Here is a 20,926-nt window from a genome sequence, read left to right as displayed (position 1 = left end):
GAATAAAGAAAGATCTCACCAAGTAGGTATTAACAACCAAACGATTGGAGAGGAATTCCAACGATCGACACCAGTCAATACGTAGCACTCGTCGTCAGGAGCAACACTCTAAAATTGCATCAAGATCGAACCACAAACGACCTTCCAATCTCTGACGGATGTTCTTCTTTTTCTTTTTCTTTTTCTCCCTGCGCCGCACGCTTCTTTCTTTCTTCTCTCGTTTTTTTTTTTTCTGAAAGAAAAAGATATGTATATATATAGCACACAAAGGGTTTTAAGCCCTTTGTGTTTCCTGCCACGTGGGTTGGTCCCCACATAAAGAGGGACCACCCAACAATTTGTGCTGAGTTGCCATCATTCACCCGATGGTACTCTTCCAAAGCAAATTGTGCCTCTCGCAGGAGCTGGTTTGGATGGAGGAAAGGATCTCCATGTACCACAGCATTCCTTCGCAGCCAAATGCGTCGAGTAGTAACAGCAAAAAGCTCCATTTTAGTCCTATCACAGCACTCCAACAAATTCCCAAAAATATTGGAGATACTGCCACTCATTCTGCCAGCTTTTTGTAATTTTATCGGACCACTACCCACACATCTGATGTCGACAGGCAGCTCCACAAAATATGTTCCACGGTCTCATTTTCAGCTTCACAAATAGGGCACAATGGGCTTTTAACGACTCCTTTTTATATAAATTAACCTTTGTAGGGAGCAGATTATTAAGGGCTCCCCATAGAAACATCTTGACCACATTTGGAACCGACAAATTCCAGCATTCATTCCATTCAAAACTCTTCGTTGTTTTGGATCCCCCACTTCGCCTATTTGCCATTGATTCCATCTCAAGGTGGTAAGCACTCTGGACAAAGAAGGTGCCATTTTTTGTACATCGCCAAATAAATCTATCTTTGGTTTTTACCGGGCTGATTGGAATACTTTTAATCACCTGCGCTTCCTCCTCAAAGAAAATTTCTGACACAAGTTCGGCCTTCCATTGTCATGTTTCTAAATCAATGAGGTCCGATACCCGGGCTTGCCTCCCCAAAATTTTCTGTAACTATTAGAACTTGAAGTGGAATAAACTTTAGTAACAGTTAAAACCGTTGAAAGTGTAATAGACTTTGAATTTTTATGTAGTCTCTTATCCTTTAATAATTTATATTCTAATAACGACACATGATTGAAAGATATATACGAGAGAGCTTTCATGAGTTTTGTTGTTTGGTTAGAAGAGACAGCCGAGTCAGTGAAAAGGCTACCCTACCGACCACCGACTTGGGCAATGCAACTGTGGCTCCTTCATCATTCCTCCACACAGTGTGCGGTGCGCCCTTCATCATTCCTCCAATTTCACTTGCAGTTGTCATCTTCTTGCAAGTCCTATTATACGTACACAGTGGACGCCTGAACTTGACACATGTCCGACCTGTTCAAACACATGTCCGCGTCTCTCATAACCAATTTCAATTTAATCTTCAAATCCGAGACAGCTTCAAAGCATACGAATAAAGCATACAGATTGCGAAGGTGATAAGGAATTTGGATAACACTGCTGTCCCCATTTCAGCATGTCACGCAAAAAAATTGATGAGTAGGTCTCTTTTCTTCTAAAGCCTTTATTGACGATTGTTTCTATTTTAACTTATTCTAGCTTTTGAATTAAATAGACCATCACCTCAAAATAATTGAGCATATATGTTGACCAACCGTGCATGTGACATCATAAAATAAAGCAGGCTTTAGGAAAAAACCTTGAGAGAAAAAACCTGTGGGGGAGGAGGGAGCTCCTCTTCCGCCTACTCCCCCTCTTCTTTTCTCCCTCTTTCCCTTTTTTTCTTGTTTTTTTTCTTTCTTTCTTTTTTTGTCTTTTTTTTTTTTTTGTCTTTTTTTTTTAAGTTTATTTTTTTGGATTTTCCGATCAATTCAGTTGCTCCGGCTATCCCTTTACTTATGTTGCACTGCCTCCGTTCGCCCTCCACCATGCTGCACTACTCTACACCTTCTCGGAATCAGTTGGACTTTAGATCTAGTTTTTCAAATCTAAATCTAGTCTCTTCAACTGGTTTCACTCAGCTACGCACTGGCCCACCGTACTCCTCGGCTCTTCAGCTGTTCATCAACGCAAAACGACTTTATCTAGTCCACCACGCACCGGCCAGTGCGCTTCGCCTCTCTCGCCCCGGCTATTGCAGCTGTTTGCTGGCTTTTTTTAATTGTATTTTTGTTGTTTTTTATAATAAATGTTTGACTTCTGCTTAGATTTACTTTCATGAGCAATCTTTGGGTGAAAGTTTTTATCCTGGCCTTTGGGTTGAGGAATATTAGTTTTTATGTGAGGGTTTTAATCTCATGGCCGAGAAAATAAAAGTTGAGAATATGAGCTATGTACCTGTGTATTAGATTAAGTATGACGAGAGTAAATCTATTCTATAATTGAAGTTTGAACATGGGTTAGCGAATGTTGAAATCATAGATAGAACTTGATTGTAAGATTTTTATATTTGTCTTTATGGCGTTATAATTGCATAGCTTTGACTATGATTTTTCAGATTTTTACGCTCTTTGATGTAAGAACTTTTATACTTTTGATATTTTTTCAATGAATGAATATAAAAGATTCTCCAAAATACTATATATATATATATAATCATAGACCTTCTCAATATCCAACTTGCGAAGGAGCACCCCTGGCTCACCATATATGACTACCATCCGGACGTTCATTAGTAGTAAGCACAAAATCGAAAATCGAGGATTTGCCTACGTATAAAAACTTTTATTGTTATGATCATGATTCTATTTAGAGATTTTAATCAAATGTTTGATGACATCTTTATCATGCATTTATTACCACTTTTTTTTAATTTTTTTTTTTTCCCCCCTAAATGAATAAGAAAAGGGTTACAGGAAAGAATCATTTCCACTTCTGATCCGAAAGGAAGGAGGGAATGATCCTAAAAATAAAAAAGGGGTGGGCTCCCCAACAATATACCAAAAACAAACTAAAACAGTGTAGAAATAATTACAAAACATATGAAATAGGACAAACAAGTGACTCGGTCCTCTCAAGGGGCCGCACAAGGCGGTTTCAGAAGTAAAAGAGGCACAGATTAAGGGGAACCTATCTGTACCCCCACTTGTAACTAGCAACAACCGCTAGAATGAGGCTAAAGCGATAAAAACACTGTTAAAGTCCGTAACCAGGACTGTTGTAAAGAGAAGTACCAACACAAATTCAGTTACAAAAGTCTCCACTAAAGAATCAAACCAATAAAAAGGTAGGAGACAGTAACCCACAAAATACAAAAGCAACAAAATACGAAAGTACATAAGAAATACAACAGAAAAGCAACAAAAAGACCATAAAACAATAGCAACGGCCGGGGAACGGAGGTTGGCGAACATTAGCAGGCGCGCGACATAGACGCACTGGAAGGTGAGATCCACTCGCCGGCGCGTGGTGGTCAAATCTGGCCGCAGGAGGCAGCGTTGGGAAGTTGAGAGGCCAAGGAACGTGGTGTACTAACGCATGAAGTGGGGAAACTGCCCGAAGAGGCTAGATCTAGTTTTGAAAAAACTAGAAACCCAACCAGTTTCGAAGAGGGAGCGGCGCTGCACAATGGTAAATGGACGGCGATATAGTGAAGGCTGAGCGGAGAAGATGTAGGAGGCCAGAGCTCCTGTTCTGGTCGGAGTGCACAACAACAAAAACAACAAGAAAAAGACAACAAAACCTAAAAATAAAAGCAGAGAAGAGGGAGGAGAATGGAGAAAAACTCCATATATCCTACCCGGAGAAACCTCACTAAGGAGGCGGCTACTCTCGCTAGGAAGATGGAAGAAGAAAAAACTTTAAAATTTTTTCTAGAGAGAGGTTAGAGCCTCTCTCACTTCTTCGTCTATTGTTCAATGTTTCCATTTATTACCACATTTAATTAATTGCCACAACATTTTATAATGTTGTGCGCCTTTGCGAGAATAAGTTGGATCCGGATCATCTTCAATCCAAGTCCATTTTGGACTGGAGAATATTCAGTTAATGGTCAGGATCTCTCTACTTGAGGTCATAAATGAGATATCTGTCCCATTAATTAAAAAAAAAAAAAAAAACTAATAAAATATTGTATATTTTAAAAAAATAATTAAAAAACATATTAAAAAATAAAAGGATGCATGCCAAATTGCTGGGGTTGGTCCGCCACCCCAAGGCCATGAGGGTGGCTCCACCCCAGCATACCACTGTAAGTGGATTGACCAACCCGGAAGGCCAAATCAATATATATATATATATATATATATATATATATATATATATATATATATATATATTGATTTGTTCCTTTGCATTTAAGCCACCCCAGTTTCACTTGGGGTGGTCAACACCGCCTCCCAATGAAAAATGCACACCCCTTATTTTTTTAATATGTTTTTTTAATTTTAATTATTTTGTTTTTAATTATTTTCAAAAAAACATATAATATTTATTAATGATATAAATTCTGAGTTAAAGCCCTTCAAAATTTTAAGAGTTCTTAAGTTTTTTTCTTTTCTAGGCCTTAGCCTCTGATCACTGAATATTACTAAAATCCCTCAACAAATTTTTTTTAATAGATGTTAGAACTAACGCGATCGTTGCATTCCATTGTGTTATTTTTTTATTATTTAATTAAAAAATTCAATCTTAAAATAAAAAATGTGGGCTCGAAGGAACCTATTCTCTGCAGCCACCCCCCTCGGTGGCCGCAGTTACCCTCAAGGGTTGTCACCCGTAAGTGGCTGTGGGTCGGCCCTTCAAAAAAAATTTTTTTTTTTTTTTTTAAGATTTAATTTTTTTAATTAAATTAATAAAAAAATGAATATTTTAATGGAGTAAAACGGTGCGTTTTGAGTTTTCCTAATATCTGTTAAAAAAGTTTAACGGCAGGGATTTTACTGTCATTTCAATTGACCCAAGGACTAAGTTTTCGAAGAAAAAAAAACTTAAAGATATTAAAATTTTGAAGGGTTGACTCAAGGATTTATCATACATTTTCCCTATTTTTTTTATTAATGAGACAGATGTCTTATTTATGGCCATTAATTAGATATTCTCCTATCCAAAATAAACTAGAGATGATCATTTTTCCGAATAAGTTGACAAATCTAAGGACACCACTTAAATTATTGGACTGGACCTGGCTTCTATGCGGTAGTGGCCTACTACCGCATAAATGCGGTTATCCAAAACTGCACCGTTTGGATAAAAACAGTGCAATTTTGGAAAGTGAAAAATAAATTTTTTTTATAAAACTAATAAAAAACTAATAATTAAAAACTATCGATATTAAAACAACTAAAAAACTTAAAAAACTAAAAATATATAATAATAAAAAAATAAAAAAAAGCAAAGGTTGGCTCCTTGGCCAAAATGGGGTGGCCGGCCACCCCATATTGGCCAAGGGGGTGGATAGAGCCACCTCTCACGGCCTGTATGGGGGTGGCCACCCCCATAGCCTTTGGGGTGAACCCTGAAGTACTGGCAGAAGAAATTCCGTTGAGCTGTTCTTCACCTGAAGCTTTTGTAGATCCAGAGAACTAAGAGATGGAACAAAGCATACCCAAACTGGTTCAAGAGAATGAGCAAATCCAAGAAGGTGAACCTGAAGCACAATATAATGAAGAACAAGAAGCAGAAGATTTCCAAGAAGCAAGGTTTCCCTCTTCGTCCTTAGTATCCGTACAGTCAGAGCAAGAAAGAGAAGCACAAGAAGAAGCAAATAGTGGAGCTTTAGGTGAAGAAGCGAAGGAGAAGGAGACACCAGCAAAGCAAGGGTTTTTTTTTTTTTTTCCCCTTTTGGCCTTTTGGGGTGGCCGGTCCACCCCCATACCGGCCATGGGAGGTGGCTCCAGCCACCCCTCAGCTGCAAATGGGTGGCCGGCCACCCCATTGTGGCCAAGGCGCCACCCCTTTGCTTTTTCTTTTTTATATATTTTTTTAATTTTTAGTTTTTTAATTGTTTTAATATTGATAGTTTTTAATTATTAGCTTTTTATATTTTTAAATTTGTAAATAATTTTTTATTATTTTTATAAAAAAATTTTATTTTTCACTTCTCAAAACTGCACCGTTTTTATCCAAACGGTGCAGTTTTGGATAACCGCATCTATGCGGTAGTAGACTACTACCGCATAGAAAAGTAGTAAAATAAAGCATGCTTTATTATCTTCTCAGCTTTAATCAAAGAAAAACAGCGCTACTAGCTTGATACCGCATAGAAGCCAGGTCCTATTGGACTACTTGGATATTTGGTTTTCTGACACGTACAAAATAATTGCTATCGGCCGGTATCCTTTTGAGGCACTAATGCCCGGTGCACCTATTGTCCTTCTCAGCTGGATAAGCTGAAATTAAGCCTGAGATGATAGGTGGTGATGGTGTTCTAAATCAGAACAAAGCTTAATTCTGAGATGAGATGAAATGATCAAAGGATCCACTACAAAAAAAAAAAAGGATAATTTCATAGTTGAAGCTAGCTATCCAAAAGTGGCTCGCCTAGCTTCAACTATGAAATTATTGAGCCCCCACCACAAATCTGATATCAAGCTAGTAGCGCTGTTTTTTTTTTATTAAAGCTGAGAAGATAATAAAGCATGCTTTATTTTACTAATTTTATAATAGATCTTCATATTAAAGCTAGCTATGAAGCTTTTAATTTGGGCCGTGAAGCTTTTTTTTTTTATTCAGAATCTTGAAAAAACATTCTTGAGATGTTCCTAAATTCACACACAGACATATGTATCACGACAAATTCATCACGTACAACTACTTTCTTGTCCAGAATCTATCATGGCGGAATCACATGGAAGATCATATATTTGTCATAGTGGAAGCACTCACGACTTTTTTGTCCGGTATCCCATGTGGCATAATTCAGCAATTATATATTATTTAAAACCATGTTGACATAATTCATCAATTGGTACTAAACACTAGTTGGAGAGGCACGGTTTTGTGTGTTTGATAATAATAATAATAAATGTATCTTTATAATATTTAATGTTAAAAGCTCAATATATTTGATGAAGTGAGTAAAAAACAAAAAACACTCTAGAGTTAATCTTAATGGCGCATACATATTTTAACTAGAAAAGAGAAGATATAGTTATGTTCTTCATCTACTAACATAGGAAGACAAATTAATACGCTATATAGTAAAAATGTTTTTGTTTGTCTTCTTTATGTGACGAGATTCGTTGATGTCAAATGTAGTTCCAATAAATACTACTTTTCAACTTCCTCATAGTGAAAACATAAATTTTTTCTTCTCCATTTGGTGTGTCATGAACAAAAGTAATATTAAATCTATGGTGTGATCCTATGCAGACTTCAAGCAGCATAGCTTGTAGCTGGATTATGAACTCCGGTTCAGATGAAAGTTTTGCAATGTTTTCTATGTCTGTGATGTCATCTTATTACTAATAAAGTAAAAATATGACGATATTATATTATATATGGATGATCAACATGGATCAACAGGTGGCAAAGAGACTGGAGAAGATAGAGGAGAGGCGCGTCATTGGCCTGACATGCCCGAAAGGAACAGATTTAGTTTCGATCAGACCGGATCTAAAATCTCCAAGGTGACCAGAACAAAGGAAAAAGCGAAGACCGGATGAGGCGGCGAGTTGACAAGGTGGAGACGGTGGCGTGGCTGTTGCTGAAATTGGTGATGGTTACCAAAAAAAAAAAAAGTTGCATAAAAGCCAAAAAAGGGGGGAGGGGGATGGGGGAGAGAGGACCTAAAGGAACCCATCAATAAAATAAAATCTTAATTGATGGTATAAAGACATTATCCCATATCCTAAAAGTGTGTGCTCTATTATACTTTATCGCAAAGATGACGCCCTCCGGCCAAGACCCAAGGGTTATATATTATATAAAGGTCTATATATAAATGTAACACGTGATATGTTTTGAGTATTATATAAAGGTATTCACTTGAAGCATATATGTTGCCAAGTATCCATTCAATCCAAAAACCACAACAAGCTTCATCACTAAAAGCCTCCCATAAATGGATCTTTACTGTCTTGCTTCACTCGGTAATGGCAACTTCACTCCACTACTGCTCCCATCTCAGACTCCCATCTCATCATTCGTGAAATCCAGAAGAGTTCCTCTTACATTCGTATGCATGGCCACCACCCAAATCTCAACTCCTTCCAATTTTGTTCGGCGATCAGCAAATTACCAGCCTCCCATTTGGCACTATGATTACATCCAGTCACTCACAAGTGTATATGTGGTATATATATATAAATTTTTTTTTTTTTTTTTTTGGTCTTAATTAGTAGTGCCCAACTAATGAGAAAAATTGAATTGCTAGGGGGATTCATTCACCGGACGGATTGATAAGCTGAAAGGAGAAGTGAGGATGATGTTTAACAAAGTCGTGGATCCTGTAGAGATCGAGACTTGAGCTGATTGATATCTTGCAGAGACTTGGAATATCTTACCACTTTGATGATGAAATAGGGAGGACCTTGGAATGTATATACAATGCTAGTCATGGTGGAGAAATGTGCAACAAAGAGAATATATACGCCGCAGCTCTTGAATTTAGATTGCTAAGACAACATGGATATAGTGTGCCTCAAGGTAAACACTAAACAACTAATTATAGTAATCCATTCCTGGGGAGGCTTAATATTTAACCCATCATTTTTAGTTATTGACGGGTGGGCTTTGTTGATTGCAGAGATTTTTAATAGTTTCACAAATGAGATAGGGGGCTTCAAGGCATGCCTGTGTGATGATATCGAGGGAATGCTCTGTTTCTACGAAGCCTCATTCCATTCGGTAGAAGGCGAAAGTATATTGGAGGAAGCAAGAGATTTCGCTACCAAGCAACTCTCAGAGTACATGAAACAAAGCAAAGATCAAAATATTACTGCTAGAGTGAACCATGCCCTAGAACTTCCTCTGCATTGGAGGATGTTAAGGTTAGAAGCGAGGTGGTTCATTGATGTATATAGAAGTAGAAAAGAAATGAACCCTATCTTGCTTGATCTCGCGGAGTTGGATTTCAACATAGTACAAGCAGCCCACCAAGAAGATCTAAAAGAAATGTCAAGGTAGATCTATCTTGACATGAACCCTATCTTGCTTGAGGCATTGCATTCAATAATGAATTGATGAGCACTAAAATAAAAATCAAATCTCAATGCAATATGATTCTATAGCAGATACTGACTTTTTTTGTTCATATAAAGGTGGTGGAAGAGCATTGACCTTGGAGGCAAGTTGAGCTTTGCAAGGGATAGGCTGATGGGGAATTTCTTCTGGACAGTGGGAGTTATATTTCAGACTCAGTTTGGATATTGTAGGAGAATATGAACAAAGATCAATGTACTAATAACAACAATAGATGATGTTTATGATGTATATGGCACTCTGGATGAACTTGAGCTCTTTACGAATGCTGTTGAGAGGTTTGTATCAGTGGCAATGTATATACCTCAAATGCTTCTTATATGTCTATCTCTAACACAAGAACTTTTACTCTTTGGCTCTTTGTGATTCCAGGTGGGATACCGATGCAATGGATCGGCTCCCATATTATATGAAGATATGTTTTCTTGCTCTCCACAATTCAATTAATGAAATGGCTTTTGACACCCTTAAAGAGCAAGGATTCCACATCATTCCGTACCTTAGAAAAGTGGTATATATGGACTGGACTTCTAAATTCATTGTTATTTAACATTCTTTTTTTGGGCAGAAAACACACTTTACCCTGCTGAACTATCTACCTATTTGCACTTTTAACCCCAATATTTAAAAAGTGACACTTTACCCTCCCCCAAAAGCTTCCAAATTGTTGCAATTCGACCATTTTGATTTCTTCTTTTTTTTTTCCCCAAAATACCTCAATCCCAAGTTAAAAAAAATAAAAAAATAAAAAAAAATTAAGGGGTGGCCGAAGCCACCCCTAGGCCCAACTGAGGTGGTTGGCCACCCCTTAAATTTTTTTTTTAATTTTTTAATTTAATTTAATTTTTTTTTTTTTTTTAACTTGGGATTGGAGCATTTTCAGAAGAAAAAATAAAAATAAAAAAAATTGGAAGTTTGGGGTGGGGGGGGTAAAGTGTCACTTTTAAAACATTGGGGTTAACAGTACAAATGGGTGAATAGTTCAGGGAGGTAAAATGTATTTTCCCCCTTTTTTTTTCTCATAAATATGTGATGTATTATATATAATTACTCAAATTAATTATTCTACCATAAATGTTTCAGTGGGCAGATTTATGTGGATCTTATTTGTTGGAGGCAAAGTGGTACCGCAGCGGATATACACCAAGCCTTCAAGAATACATTGAGAACGCATGGATTTCAATATCAGCACCAGTTATACTAGTGCATGCTTTTTTTTTAGTCACAAATCCAATAACGAAGGAAGCTTTGGATTGCTTGGAAGAGTACCCCAACATAATTCGTTGGTCATCAATGATTTTACGACTTGTAGATGATCTTGGAACATCTAAGGTATGCAAACCAAATATTAAAGTACATATCCTAAGAGTTTCGTAAAGAATGCATTTGAACACTTTACACTAAGGTTGCCTAATTGACATCCTCATATATGTGTGTCTTTCGAAACTCAGGATGAGTTAGAGAGAGGTGATGTTCCAAAATCAATCCAGTGTTACATGAATGAAACAGGTGCAAGCGAAGAAGATGCGCGTGATCACATAAAGTTTTTGATTGGTGAAACGTGGAAGAAGATGAATAAGGAAGGAGCTAGAAGTTCTCCCTTCTCTCAAACATTTATTGAAACTGCAATGAACCTTGCAAGGATGGCTCAATGCATGTACCAGCACGGGGATGGGCATGGTATTGAAGACGGTGAAACTAAGGATCACGTATTATCATTACTTATTCATCCCATTCCTCTACGTAGAGATCAACACGAACACCATTAGAGACTCATGCAAACTTAGTGAAAGTCCAGTGCTTAGAGTTATCTTATATTTTTCTAATGTTTTATCACTTTATCTTTCATTAGGGTTTGTTTAGGAGATGTTGCATTCTATCTCTATTTATCTTGTATTTTATTTAAAGATGTTGAGCCTGAATCAAAGGAGATATATGAGATGTATTACCCCTAAATGATTGTCTTTTGCATTGAGGCTTAGGGTTACTCAAATTATCCTGCCCCACATAGACACCATTACTATTTCCTTACCTAAAAAAATTAGATATTATCTATATATAATTTATTTTATTTCACCAAATTTCCCAAGTGACACAATCGACGTCAGAGCACTAACATCTTCCATTTGATTTTTCTTAAATTTGAGGAACAAAATTACTTTTTGCTTCGATATTGATGCAGATCAAAAGGTTTCTAGAAATCCTGCCCGGACATGCCCTCTAGCGTGTCCGAATAGGGGTGCAATCTTGGGGTTTCTGGAAACCCCGTTCGGACAGGCTCTCTAGCCATCCGGACACCCTTATGTTATTTTGCTTTCCATTCGTTTTTATTTACCTGTCTGGACAGGGGGTATGTCTTGTCCAGACTAACAAAATATTTATCATCATTTTATGTTGTTCTTTATCTATTTTGTTGAAAATCTCTTATGTACTGTGTCAATTTGGTATTAGAGTTAGGATCGTGGGTTTGAGTCACGAGAGCGTCATGTTTAAGGAGGGATTGTTGAAGTAAAACAGTATCGCTCTGCTCACGTGGACAGTTCTTAGAACATTCATGGTGGGGTGCGATTTTGAATGTCATAATATATAGGTTTTGACTTCCCTCAATGCATCATTTTGTCTGACTTGAAATTGCTCTTTTTATTGTCTAGTTCAAACTGGTAAATTATATGTTGCAAAAAAGTGCAAAATAGAAAATAACACAGCTACACAAGACACCAAAATTTAAGTAGTTCGGCTTAACAAGCCTGACATAGACCATTCGGGAGAAATTCACTAACAAAATTATGGAATACAAAGAGTGGTACCAAAAAAAATCACTTAAACCCTAAAACTCCAATACACCCAAATTTACCCAAAATAAAAATATTCTATAAAATTTTCTAAGCTTTTCATTGCTCCAAACATGAGATCAAACTGAAGAAAAATGGTGTATCTGTCACGCAAAAGACGTTTCCTTCTGCTACTCTGCAGCACAAGTCTCTCTCTTTTCTACCTTTTAATTTGCTGCCTATTTTTCCTTTTAATTAACAAGACAAAATGTAGCTTCAATTTTACAACAAGGCATTTTTTAGAAGCTCAATGAATGAAGAGACAAATAAACATGTGGGAAGAAGTAAGTCAAAAAGATATGGCCCACGGTATCTTTTTTTTTTTTTTAATTTTTAAAGAAATATAAGCTTCTCATTAAGAAAATCAAGCAACCGAAGCAAATTGCTCCAATAAGAAAGCATCACGAATACAATCAGGAGGCAATACAAGCCATGAATTATTCTCAACATGTTTCACAGCATACTTTGCAAGTAGCTAAGCCACCTTGTTCCCTTCTCATCTAACAAAAGAAATATGCCACTGATGGAAAGCTTGGATCTCCACTTTTATATCCTCTATCACGTGCCCCATCCAACTACTATCTGCATTCGCCGAGTTAACAGAATCAATGACTGATTTTGCATCCCCTTCGAAGTGGAGGCAAAACAACCCCTCTGTACAGCACACCTCGCCACCAACATGTTGCCATGAAAATCTCGGATCACTACACCCAGCTTCATACAACCCAAGTTCCTGTCCAGAGCAGTGTCCCAATTAGCTTTTACCCAACCCGGCGAAGGAGCTTTCCAACAAACCGCATGCAGCTCCTCACGAGAAGACGCACACTGTTATCCCCGATCCTGGGCCAAGCTGAACTCCTGCATAGAAGTTTGAGTTTGTTCCATGAGTAACTTTGGATGTGAGAAAGTTCCCCCATGAACAAAGTCATTTCTCCTCAGCCATATTCGTCATGCCAAACCAGCAAATTGACGAAGTTCCTCCTGAGAACACCTTTCAAACAAAAAGCACACCACCTGCAGAAAATCAGGCCCAGTGAAAGAGCTGTTTTGAAATATTATGTGCCCCATAGACCACACATCCATAGCTAATGTACACTACCACAAATAGAACCCCGTCTCAACTTCTAAACCACACACCGAACAGAGAGGATCCGAGATAATCTTCCTTTTATAGAGATTTTTCCTAGTCGGGAGAATGTTGTGACATGCCCTCCATAAAAAAAAAATAATAAAAAAAAAAAAATTCAAGATGAGGCATGGGCAAAGCCCATAACCTCTTCCAAACTGCACCTCCCATCTTAGGATTAGAACCTAAAGCCATGGCATCAATTTCCCTCTCCTTTTTCAAGTGATAGGCACTCCTAACCGAGAAAACCTTGTTCTTGGTACCCCTCCATATAAGAGTATCCGCTTGGTTAGTGCAACTAATTGGGATCTCATGTATCTTTTATATCTCCTCTTCAAAAAATAACACTTCTAATAGAGGACAGTTCCACCATTTAGTGTTTGCATCAATAAGTTCACTAACCGTAGCATCCGGGCTTAATAAAGCCAGTGGGGAGATGACTTTGAAAGAAGTTGGGATTGAGACCCATCTATCCTTCCTGTTGGGTTATGTTTTGGCTCATTCGGTTTGCATGTAAAGTTGGTGAAAATGAAGCATCTCAAAATGTCTAGAAAAATTGATTCTAGAAGGGTCGGTCCGAACAGCTAGAAGCCAGGTCCGGACCGCATATCTAGCAACCATGTTTTGAAGGGGAGGTCCGGACAGCCAGAAGCTGGGTCCGGACCCCATTTCCAGAAACGTCTTTTTGAAGAAGAGATACGGACCGCCAGAAGCTGGGTCCAGACCCCATTTCCAGCAAGTCTTTTTATATGGGCTGTCTGGACACAAGAGTTGGATGTCCAGACACCACTAGGTTACGCATTTGTAACCCTAGTCATGTCCGAACACCAACTTATCCATGTCCGGACATGGCTGCCGATTTGTTAGTTTATTTTCTATTTAAACAATATGTTTTGCCTATTATACGTACGTATTTTGAGAGCAAAAATAGATAGCTTAGAGTGAGATATTGTTCTAGTTTCATTGAGTAAAGATTAAATACGTGAAGCCAATCGGAGTTCCGGTGAAAGAAAATCTTATAGAAGAATTGTGCCAGATGTTCTGGAAATGGCTACTGCGGTAGAAGTCAAGTGGGTCGCTTGTCGTGTACAAGGAAGAGTCAATTGCAAAGGTTTTATAATTCTTCTTGTATTCCTTATTCTTCTTATAGTGAATTGATTTCCTGGATTTGGCTGCCCCGGAGAAGTTTTACATTTAGAGAGTTTTCTAAATGGTTTCCTCTTCGTAACTAAATATCTGTGTTCTTGATTTTCATTACATATATGTATTTGGTTGATTATTGATTGTTAGGTCAGATCTTATTCCGCTTAATATTTGTGAATCACCTAGACATTTGAATAGGTGTCGTTTGGAGTCGTTTTAGAATTTTCACTTCCAAATCCTTATTTTACAACCATTACCCACCCTCCAATTCAACCATTCACTAAGTAAATCACAAGAACTCTGTATGCTTCTCCATGCAAAAGAAGGCCGCCTTCCAACACAAGCCTCCAAAATAGAACTACCCGGATAATATTTTGCCTTCATAATCTGAGCAACCAAACTATTCAGTTGATGCCATAGCCTCCAACTTTTTTTTGCCAAAAGAGCCTTATTAAAACAAGTAAAATCCCGAAACCCCATTCCTCCATGCTCTTTTGGCAAACCTAGTCGCCCCCAACTCATTCAGTTCACTAGAGATTAGTTTTCTTGATGACCCCACCAAAACTTACGCATTTTTGAATTTATCTCCGCGCATAGAGCACGTGGAAGAAGAAAAACACTCATGCAATAAGCAGGTATGGCCTGAATCACTGCATGAAGTAGAAGTTCTTTGCCCGCCTGTGATAGAAATTTCAGCTTCCAATCTTTGAGCCTTTTCCACACTCGATCAATAATCCTCTTGAAAGCGGCAGTTCGGGATTTTCCTACCAATGCAGGTAGCCCCAAATAAGTGTCATATCTTTGGGTATTTGGAAGACCGGAAGCCTCCAAAATTGCTCTCTTATCTTCTGACAAAGTATTCTTACTGAAAAAGATCAATGTTTTATTATTATTGAGGATATGGCCCACGGTAAGGTTGATGAAGAAAGCAAGTCACCTAATTAGGTACACCTTTGTCTAATTTAAAACAAAATTACAACAAATTAACACAAATATTGCAACATAGATTTATTTTCTTCACTTTCACAGTAGCATTTCTCTTTGCCTTTCGGAATCACTTCCTCTAGGTGCTTCCTTGAAGTAATTATTGCTCAAACCTGCTACAATCATGCCACGGTGCAATTAAATCTAACATTAAAATATGCAACATTGATATGGTCGATCCTCCATCAATTAGTTGGAATTTTTAATTCTATTATGGGGGTTCATCTGCCAACGAAGGCTTTGCTTCACCGCGGTGGAGAAGCCTAAGGCACCGTTAAGCAATCTCTTCCTTTCTGCTCGACACTTTTCACGCTTTCTTTTTTTAAAAAATTAATATTAAAATATTTTTATTTTTTATATTATATTTTTTACCTTTTATATCACATTATTTACTTTTTATTATTATTCAAATTAAAAAATTACGACAAAACAAAACTTTTCACTTTTTAGTATAAAAAATTAAAAATTTTATATTACATCAATACACGTTGACTACAATAACAAAGGCAAAAAGGTTTGCCACACACACCCTAATTATTCCCTACAGTTACAGACTCAACAGTGGTTGCACCTAGAGATTCCAATAATGTCTAATCTCAATCATGAACCTTGAATTACAGAATTACCAACAGATCACATGAAAGAAACAGTGGTTAATTGCACCTACACCCTCTGCTCACTAATAACCCTCACGGTCTTGTGCCTTTCCTAGAGTCTGACCTATACTATAAAAAAAGAGGTATCAGATCTCACCTCTTTTACCTCTCCAAGGCTTTTCTCAACCCATTTACCTTATTCATTGCTACCAATATCTGCAAAGAACTATTTAAGTGTAACACGTGATATATTATGGGTATTACTATTATATAATTGTTGTTACTATGCATAATAATTGATGAACAATATAGAATTGAAAAGAGAGAAATTAAGAAAGAGAGAGTCGACACACAGATTTACGTGGTTCGACAATTTGCTTACGTCCACAGAAAAGCGACTTTATTTTTACTTTTAATGATTCAGGATTACATTATACATAAAAAAAAATTTAAAAAAAAAAATCCTAAACCTTATTTATACGGACTTATTAAAAAAATTTCCAAAATATCCCGCACCGTACACCCCCACAATCTAATCGTTCTCCCTGGAAACTTAATTATGCCATGTTCGAGCTAGTAGACGTTCATGATCGATATTATTGAGCCCCCACCAGGAATCTGATAGCTAGCAATCAATTATAACATGCAGTGCAGCTAACGCGGTGGGTTTCTAGTTTATACGCAACCAAAACGTGGATATCTACAACATTAAAAAATTGACTCTTGCTAGATATTGTCGCACGTGATTTGTATTAAAGACAACAAGTAAATGTCCAAATAGTAAATACCCGTATAACGACCTTTACCAACTTCATCTCACATGTCAGAATAATATCAACATGCAATTGGTGATGACTTTATCATTGTGGAATGGAATCAAACACGACTTTCTTGTCCGGAATATATATATATATATTCCCATGTGACATAATTCATCAATTATTTAAAACCATGTTGATTATAATTACCCATAAAGATCGACCTTCAATAAGAAGGGAGCTGAGAAGATCAATAAAGCAGGTGACTCTATTTGACTACTTTTATAACATATATATTAAAATGGTACTAAAGCAGGTGACTAGGTGTACCGCATTTGTACATATTTTATTTGGGCCCTGAAGCTTTTTTTACTCTAAACCGCCATGAAAAAAATATGCTTGTCGGCTAAAGTCTGAGATCTTCCTAAATTATCATATCATGACAAATTAAGCCTGAAAATTACATTTGAGGACCACACATGCAATAGTGACAAAAGGATATGCTCCACATGCAATAATATTTTATGGACGATAGCCCGCATGCATGTACTGATGATGTTGGAGTTATTTTCAAAACAAAATACATACATACATGCATGCATGTAACACGTGGTTTGTTATGACCTATTTTGGGGCCCCAAGGACCAATGTAGTTCCGCCCCTGGTATGGGTATTATATAAAGGTATTCATTGGAAGCATATTTTTCCCAAGTATCCATTCATTCAATCCAAAACCCACAGCAAGCTTCATCACTGAAAGCCTTCCATCAATGGATCTTTACCGTCTTGCTTCACTCGGCAATGCCAACTTCACTCCACTAGTGCTCCCATCTAAAAGTCCCATCTCATCATTCGTGAAATCCACAAGTGTTCCTCCTACTTTCGTATGCATGGCCACCACCCAAATCTCAACTCCTTCCAATATTGTTCGGCGATCAGCAAATTACCAACCTCCCATTTGGCACTATGATTACATCCAGTCACTCACAAGTGTTTATGTGGTATATATCTCCTTTTTTTATGTTTTTTATTTTTTATTTTTTTGTCTTAATTAGTAGTGGCCAACTAATGAGAAAATTGAATTGCTAGGGGGAGTCATTCACCAAACGGATCGATAAGCTCAAAGGAGAAGTAAGGATGATGTTTCACAAACTCGTGGATCCTTTAGAGAGACTTAAGTTGATTGATATCTTACAGAGACTTGGAATATCTTACCACTTTGATGATGAAATACAGAGGACCTTGGAAGGTATACACAATGCTAATCATAGTGGCAAAATGTGCAAAAAGGAGAATATATACGCCACAGCTCTTGAATTTAGATTGCTAAGACAACATGGATATAGTGTGCCTCAAGGTAAACAACTTAATTATAGTAATCCATTCCTGGGGAGGCTTAATATTTAACCCATCATTTTTAGTTATTGACTGGCGGGCTTTGTTGATTGCAGAGATTTTTAATAGTTTCAAGAATGAGATGGGGAACTTCAAGGCATGCCTATGTGATGATATCGAGGGAATGCTATGCTTGTACGAAGCCTCATTCTATTCGATAGAAGGCGAAAGTATATTGGAGGAAGCAAGAGATTTCGCTACCAACCAACTCTCAGAGTACGTCAAGCAAGGCAAAGATCAAAATATTACTGCTAGAGTGAACCATGCCCTGGAGCTTCCTCTACATTGGAGGATGTTAAGGTTGGAAGTGAGGTGGTTCATTGATGTATATAGAAGCAGAGAAGACATGAAGCCTATCTTGCTTGATCTCGCAGAGTTGGATTTCAACATGGTACAAGCAGCCCACCAAGAAGATCTAAAAGAAATGTCAAGGTAGATCTTGAGGCACTGCATGCAATAATGAATTGATGAGCACTAAAATAAAAATCAAATCTCAATGCAATATGATTCTATACCAGAGACTGAATTTTTTTTGTTCATATAAAGGTGGTGGAAGGGCACTGACCTTGGAGGAAAGTTGAGCTTTGCGAGGGATAGGCTCATGGAGAATTTCTTATGGACAGTGGGAGTTATATTTCAGACTCAGTTTGGATATTGTAGGAGAATATCAACAAAGATCAATGTACTAATAACAACAATAGACGATGTTTATGATGTATATGGCACTCTGGATGAACTTGAGCTCTTTACGGATGCTGTTGAGAGGTTCGTATCAAGTGCAATATATATACTTCAAATGCTTCTTATATGTCCGTCTCTAACACAAGAACTTTTGCAGATGGGATACCAATGCAATGGATCGGCTCCCATATTATATGAAGATATGTTTTCTTGCTCTCCACAATTCAATTAATGAAATGGCTTTTGACATCCTTAAAGAGCAAGGATTCCACATCATTCCATACCTTAGAAAAGTGGTATGGACTAGACTTCTAATTAAATTCATCCTTATTTATCTTTAACATTCTTTCTTTTATTTTTTCATTAATATGTGATGTGTTATATATAATCCACAAATTCACTGTTCCACTATAAATGTTTCAGTGGGCAGATATATGTAGATCTTATTTGTTGGAGGCAAAGTGGTACCACAGTGGATATACACCAAGCCTTCAGGAATACATTCAGAACGCATGGATTTCAATATCAGCACCAGTTATACTAGTGCATGCTTATTTTTTAGTCACAAATCCAATAACAAATGAAGGTTTGGATTGCTTGGAAGAGTACCCCGACATAATCCGTTGGTCATCAATGATTTTAAGACTTGCAGATGATCTTGGAACATCTAAGGTATGCAAACCGAAGTACATATCCTAAGAGTTTCATCAAGAATGCTTTTGAGCACTTTACAAGAACGAAGCCTAACATCCTTTGTATATTTCTATGTTCTGAAAACTAACCAGGATGAATTAGAGAGAGGTGATGTTCCAAAATCAATCCAATGTTACATGAATGAAACGGGTGCAAGCGAAGTAGATGCGCGTGAATACATAAAGTCTTTGATTAGTGAAACGTGGAAGAAGATGAATAAGGAAGGAGCTGCTAGTTCTCCCTTCTCTCAAACATTTATTGAAATTGCAATGAACCTTGCAAGAATGGCTCAGTGCATGTACCAGCATGGGGATGGGCATGGTGTTGAAGACCGTGAAACTAAGGACCGCGTATTATCATTACTTATTCATCCCATTCCTCTACATAGAGAACAACATGAAGACCACTAGAGTTATCTTATATTTCTGTAATGTTTTAAGTTAATGTCGGGTTTGTTTAGGAGATGTTGGATATATATTATTCTATCTCTATTTATCTTGTATTTTATTTAAAGATGTTGAGCCTGAATCAAAGGAGATGAGACGTATTACTCTCAATCGATTGTCTTTTGCAATGAGCTAGGCTCAAATTTTACTTAAGCTAAACCTTTTCTTTTTTTTTTTTTCTTTTTTTTTAAATGTCATCTCAATATCTAAAATCCTGATGTAATGACCTGAATTTTTAATCTATGATTAAAGACGTAATTTTAAGAATATTTTATAGCTAGATAGAATAATAATCTTGGAGGTGTCTAGAGAATGTACGTGGGTATTTATGGAAATATATTTTGATTGATGAAATTTAATTTATAGGTCTTGATTTTATTAATAAATATTTTTATTTTAGGCTTTAATTTGCTTTAAGAAGATTAATGAGACTAATTAAAAAGTAGAGAAATTGAGATATAACTCATCAATTATATTATTATCTTAATACTAAGTGGTAGACGTGCATGTGTGTGAGTGGATTTGGCCATAGGCTCGTAGCTGTTTTTATAGACCATGTAGATCAAAGAGGTGTCATTTTGTACAAACGACACCAAGAGGTGTCGTTCAAACAGTGAACGATGTCTCTAAGAGGTGTCGTTCCCTATTGAAACGACGTCTCCCATCAGGACAACGTCGTTTCAACAGTGGACAACATCATTCACTGTTGAAATGATGTCATCCCCAAGTCAAAGAACAAAAAAAAAAAAAAAAATTGATTACATATATATCTAATTACATATTCCACTCAGCTTTAGAAGAGAAATTAATTGTTCAACCAAGTCAAAGTCAGGTCCAAAGGATAGGACACTTTGAGTAGTGCGCATGCTGGTGCGAAGTTGCCGTCTTTGAAGGAAGAAGACGTAGTTCTAAGCCACATTACATGGTTGTTGTTTTTTTAAGATAACGTTCATATATCCTTATCAATTTACAAAAGAAAATGAAAAATCGATCTAACATGTATTAAATAAAAAATAAAAAATAAAAAAGAAGAAGTAATTAAGTTTAAAACATTTTGAGAGAGAAATACAAGTGAATCACC

At 37.0% G+C, this 20,926-nt stretch overlaps 1 protein-coding gene and 1 pseudogene across 1 annotated transcript; both read left to right on the top strand.

The window, feature by feature from the left end:
- The first annotated feature begins 8,053 nt into the window (after nucleotides 1-8,053).
- Nucleotides 8,054-10,961, top strand: LOC132171949 (myrcene synthase, chloroplastic-like; annotated as a pseudogene).
- Nucleotides 10,962-17,357: 6,396 nt separating this feature from the next.
- LOC132164693 (myrcene synthase, chloroplastic-like) lies at nucleotides 17,358-19,956 on the top strand. Its single transcript, XM_059575246.1, has 7 exons — nucleotides 17,358-17,631; nucleotides 17,720-17,987; nucleotides 18,082-18,457; nucleotides 18,572-18,790; nucleotides 18,864-19,002; nucleotides 19,130-19,378; nucleotides 19,492-19,956. Exons 1-7 carry the CDS (start codon nucleotides 17,401-17,403, stop codon nucleotides 19,807-19,809), a joined length of 1,800 nt encoding a protein of 599 aa, XP_059431229.1. The 5' UTR covers nucleotides 17,358-17,400; the 3' UTR covers nucleotides 19,810-19,956.
- The last annotated feature ends 970 nt before the right edge of the window (nucleotides 19,957-20,926 follow it).

The sequence above is a fragment of the Corylus avellana genome, chromosome ca1 (assembly GCF_901000735.1).
Source record: "Corylus avellana chromosome ca1, CavTom2PMs-1.0".
NCBI classification, from domain to species: domain Eukaryota; kingdom Viridiplantae; phylum Streptophyta; class Magnoliopsida; order Fagales; family Betulaceae; genus Corylus; species Corylus avellana.
This window is presented reverse-complemented; position numbering and strand designations above follow the sequence as displayed.

Excerpts from the sequence above, each read along its gene's own strand:
- LOC132164693 (XM_059575246.1), top strand. The coding sequence starts at position 17,401 with ATGGATCTTTACCGTCTTGCTTCACTCGGCAATGCCAACTTCACTCCA. Across the intron at positions 17,632-17,719 it reads CACTCACAAGTGTTTATGTG|GGGGAGTCATTCACCAAACG; the intron begins GTATATATCTCC and ends TTGAATTGCTAG. Across the intron at positions 19,003-19,129 it reads TTCCATACCTTAGAAAAGTG|TGGGCAGATATATGTAGATC; the intron begins GTATGGACTAGA and ends TAAATGTTTCAG.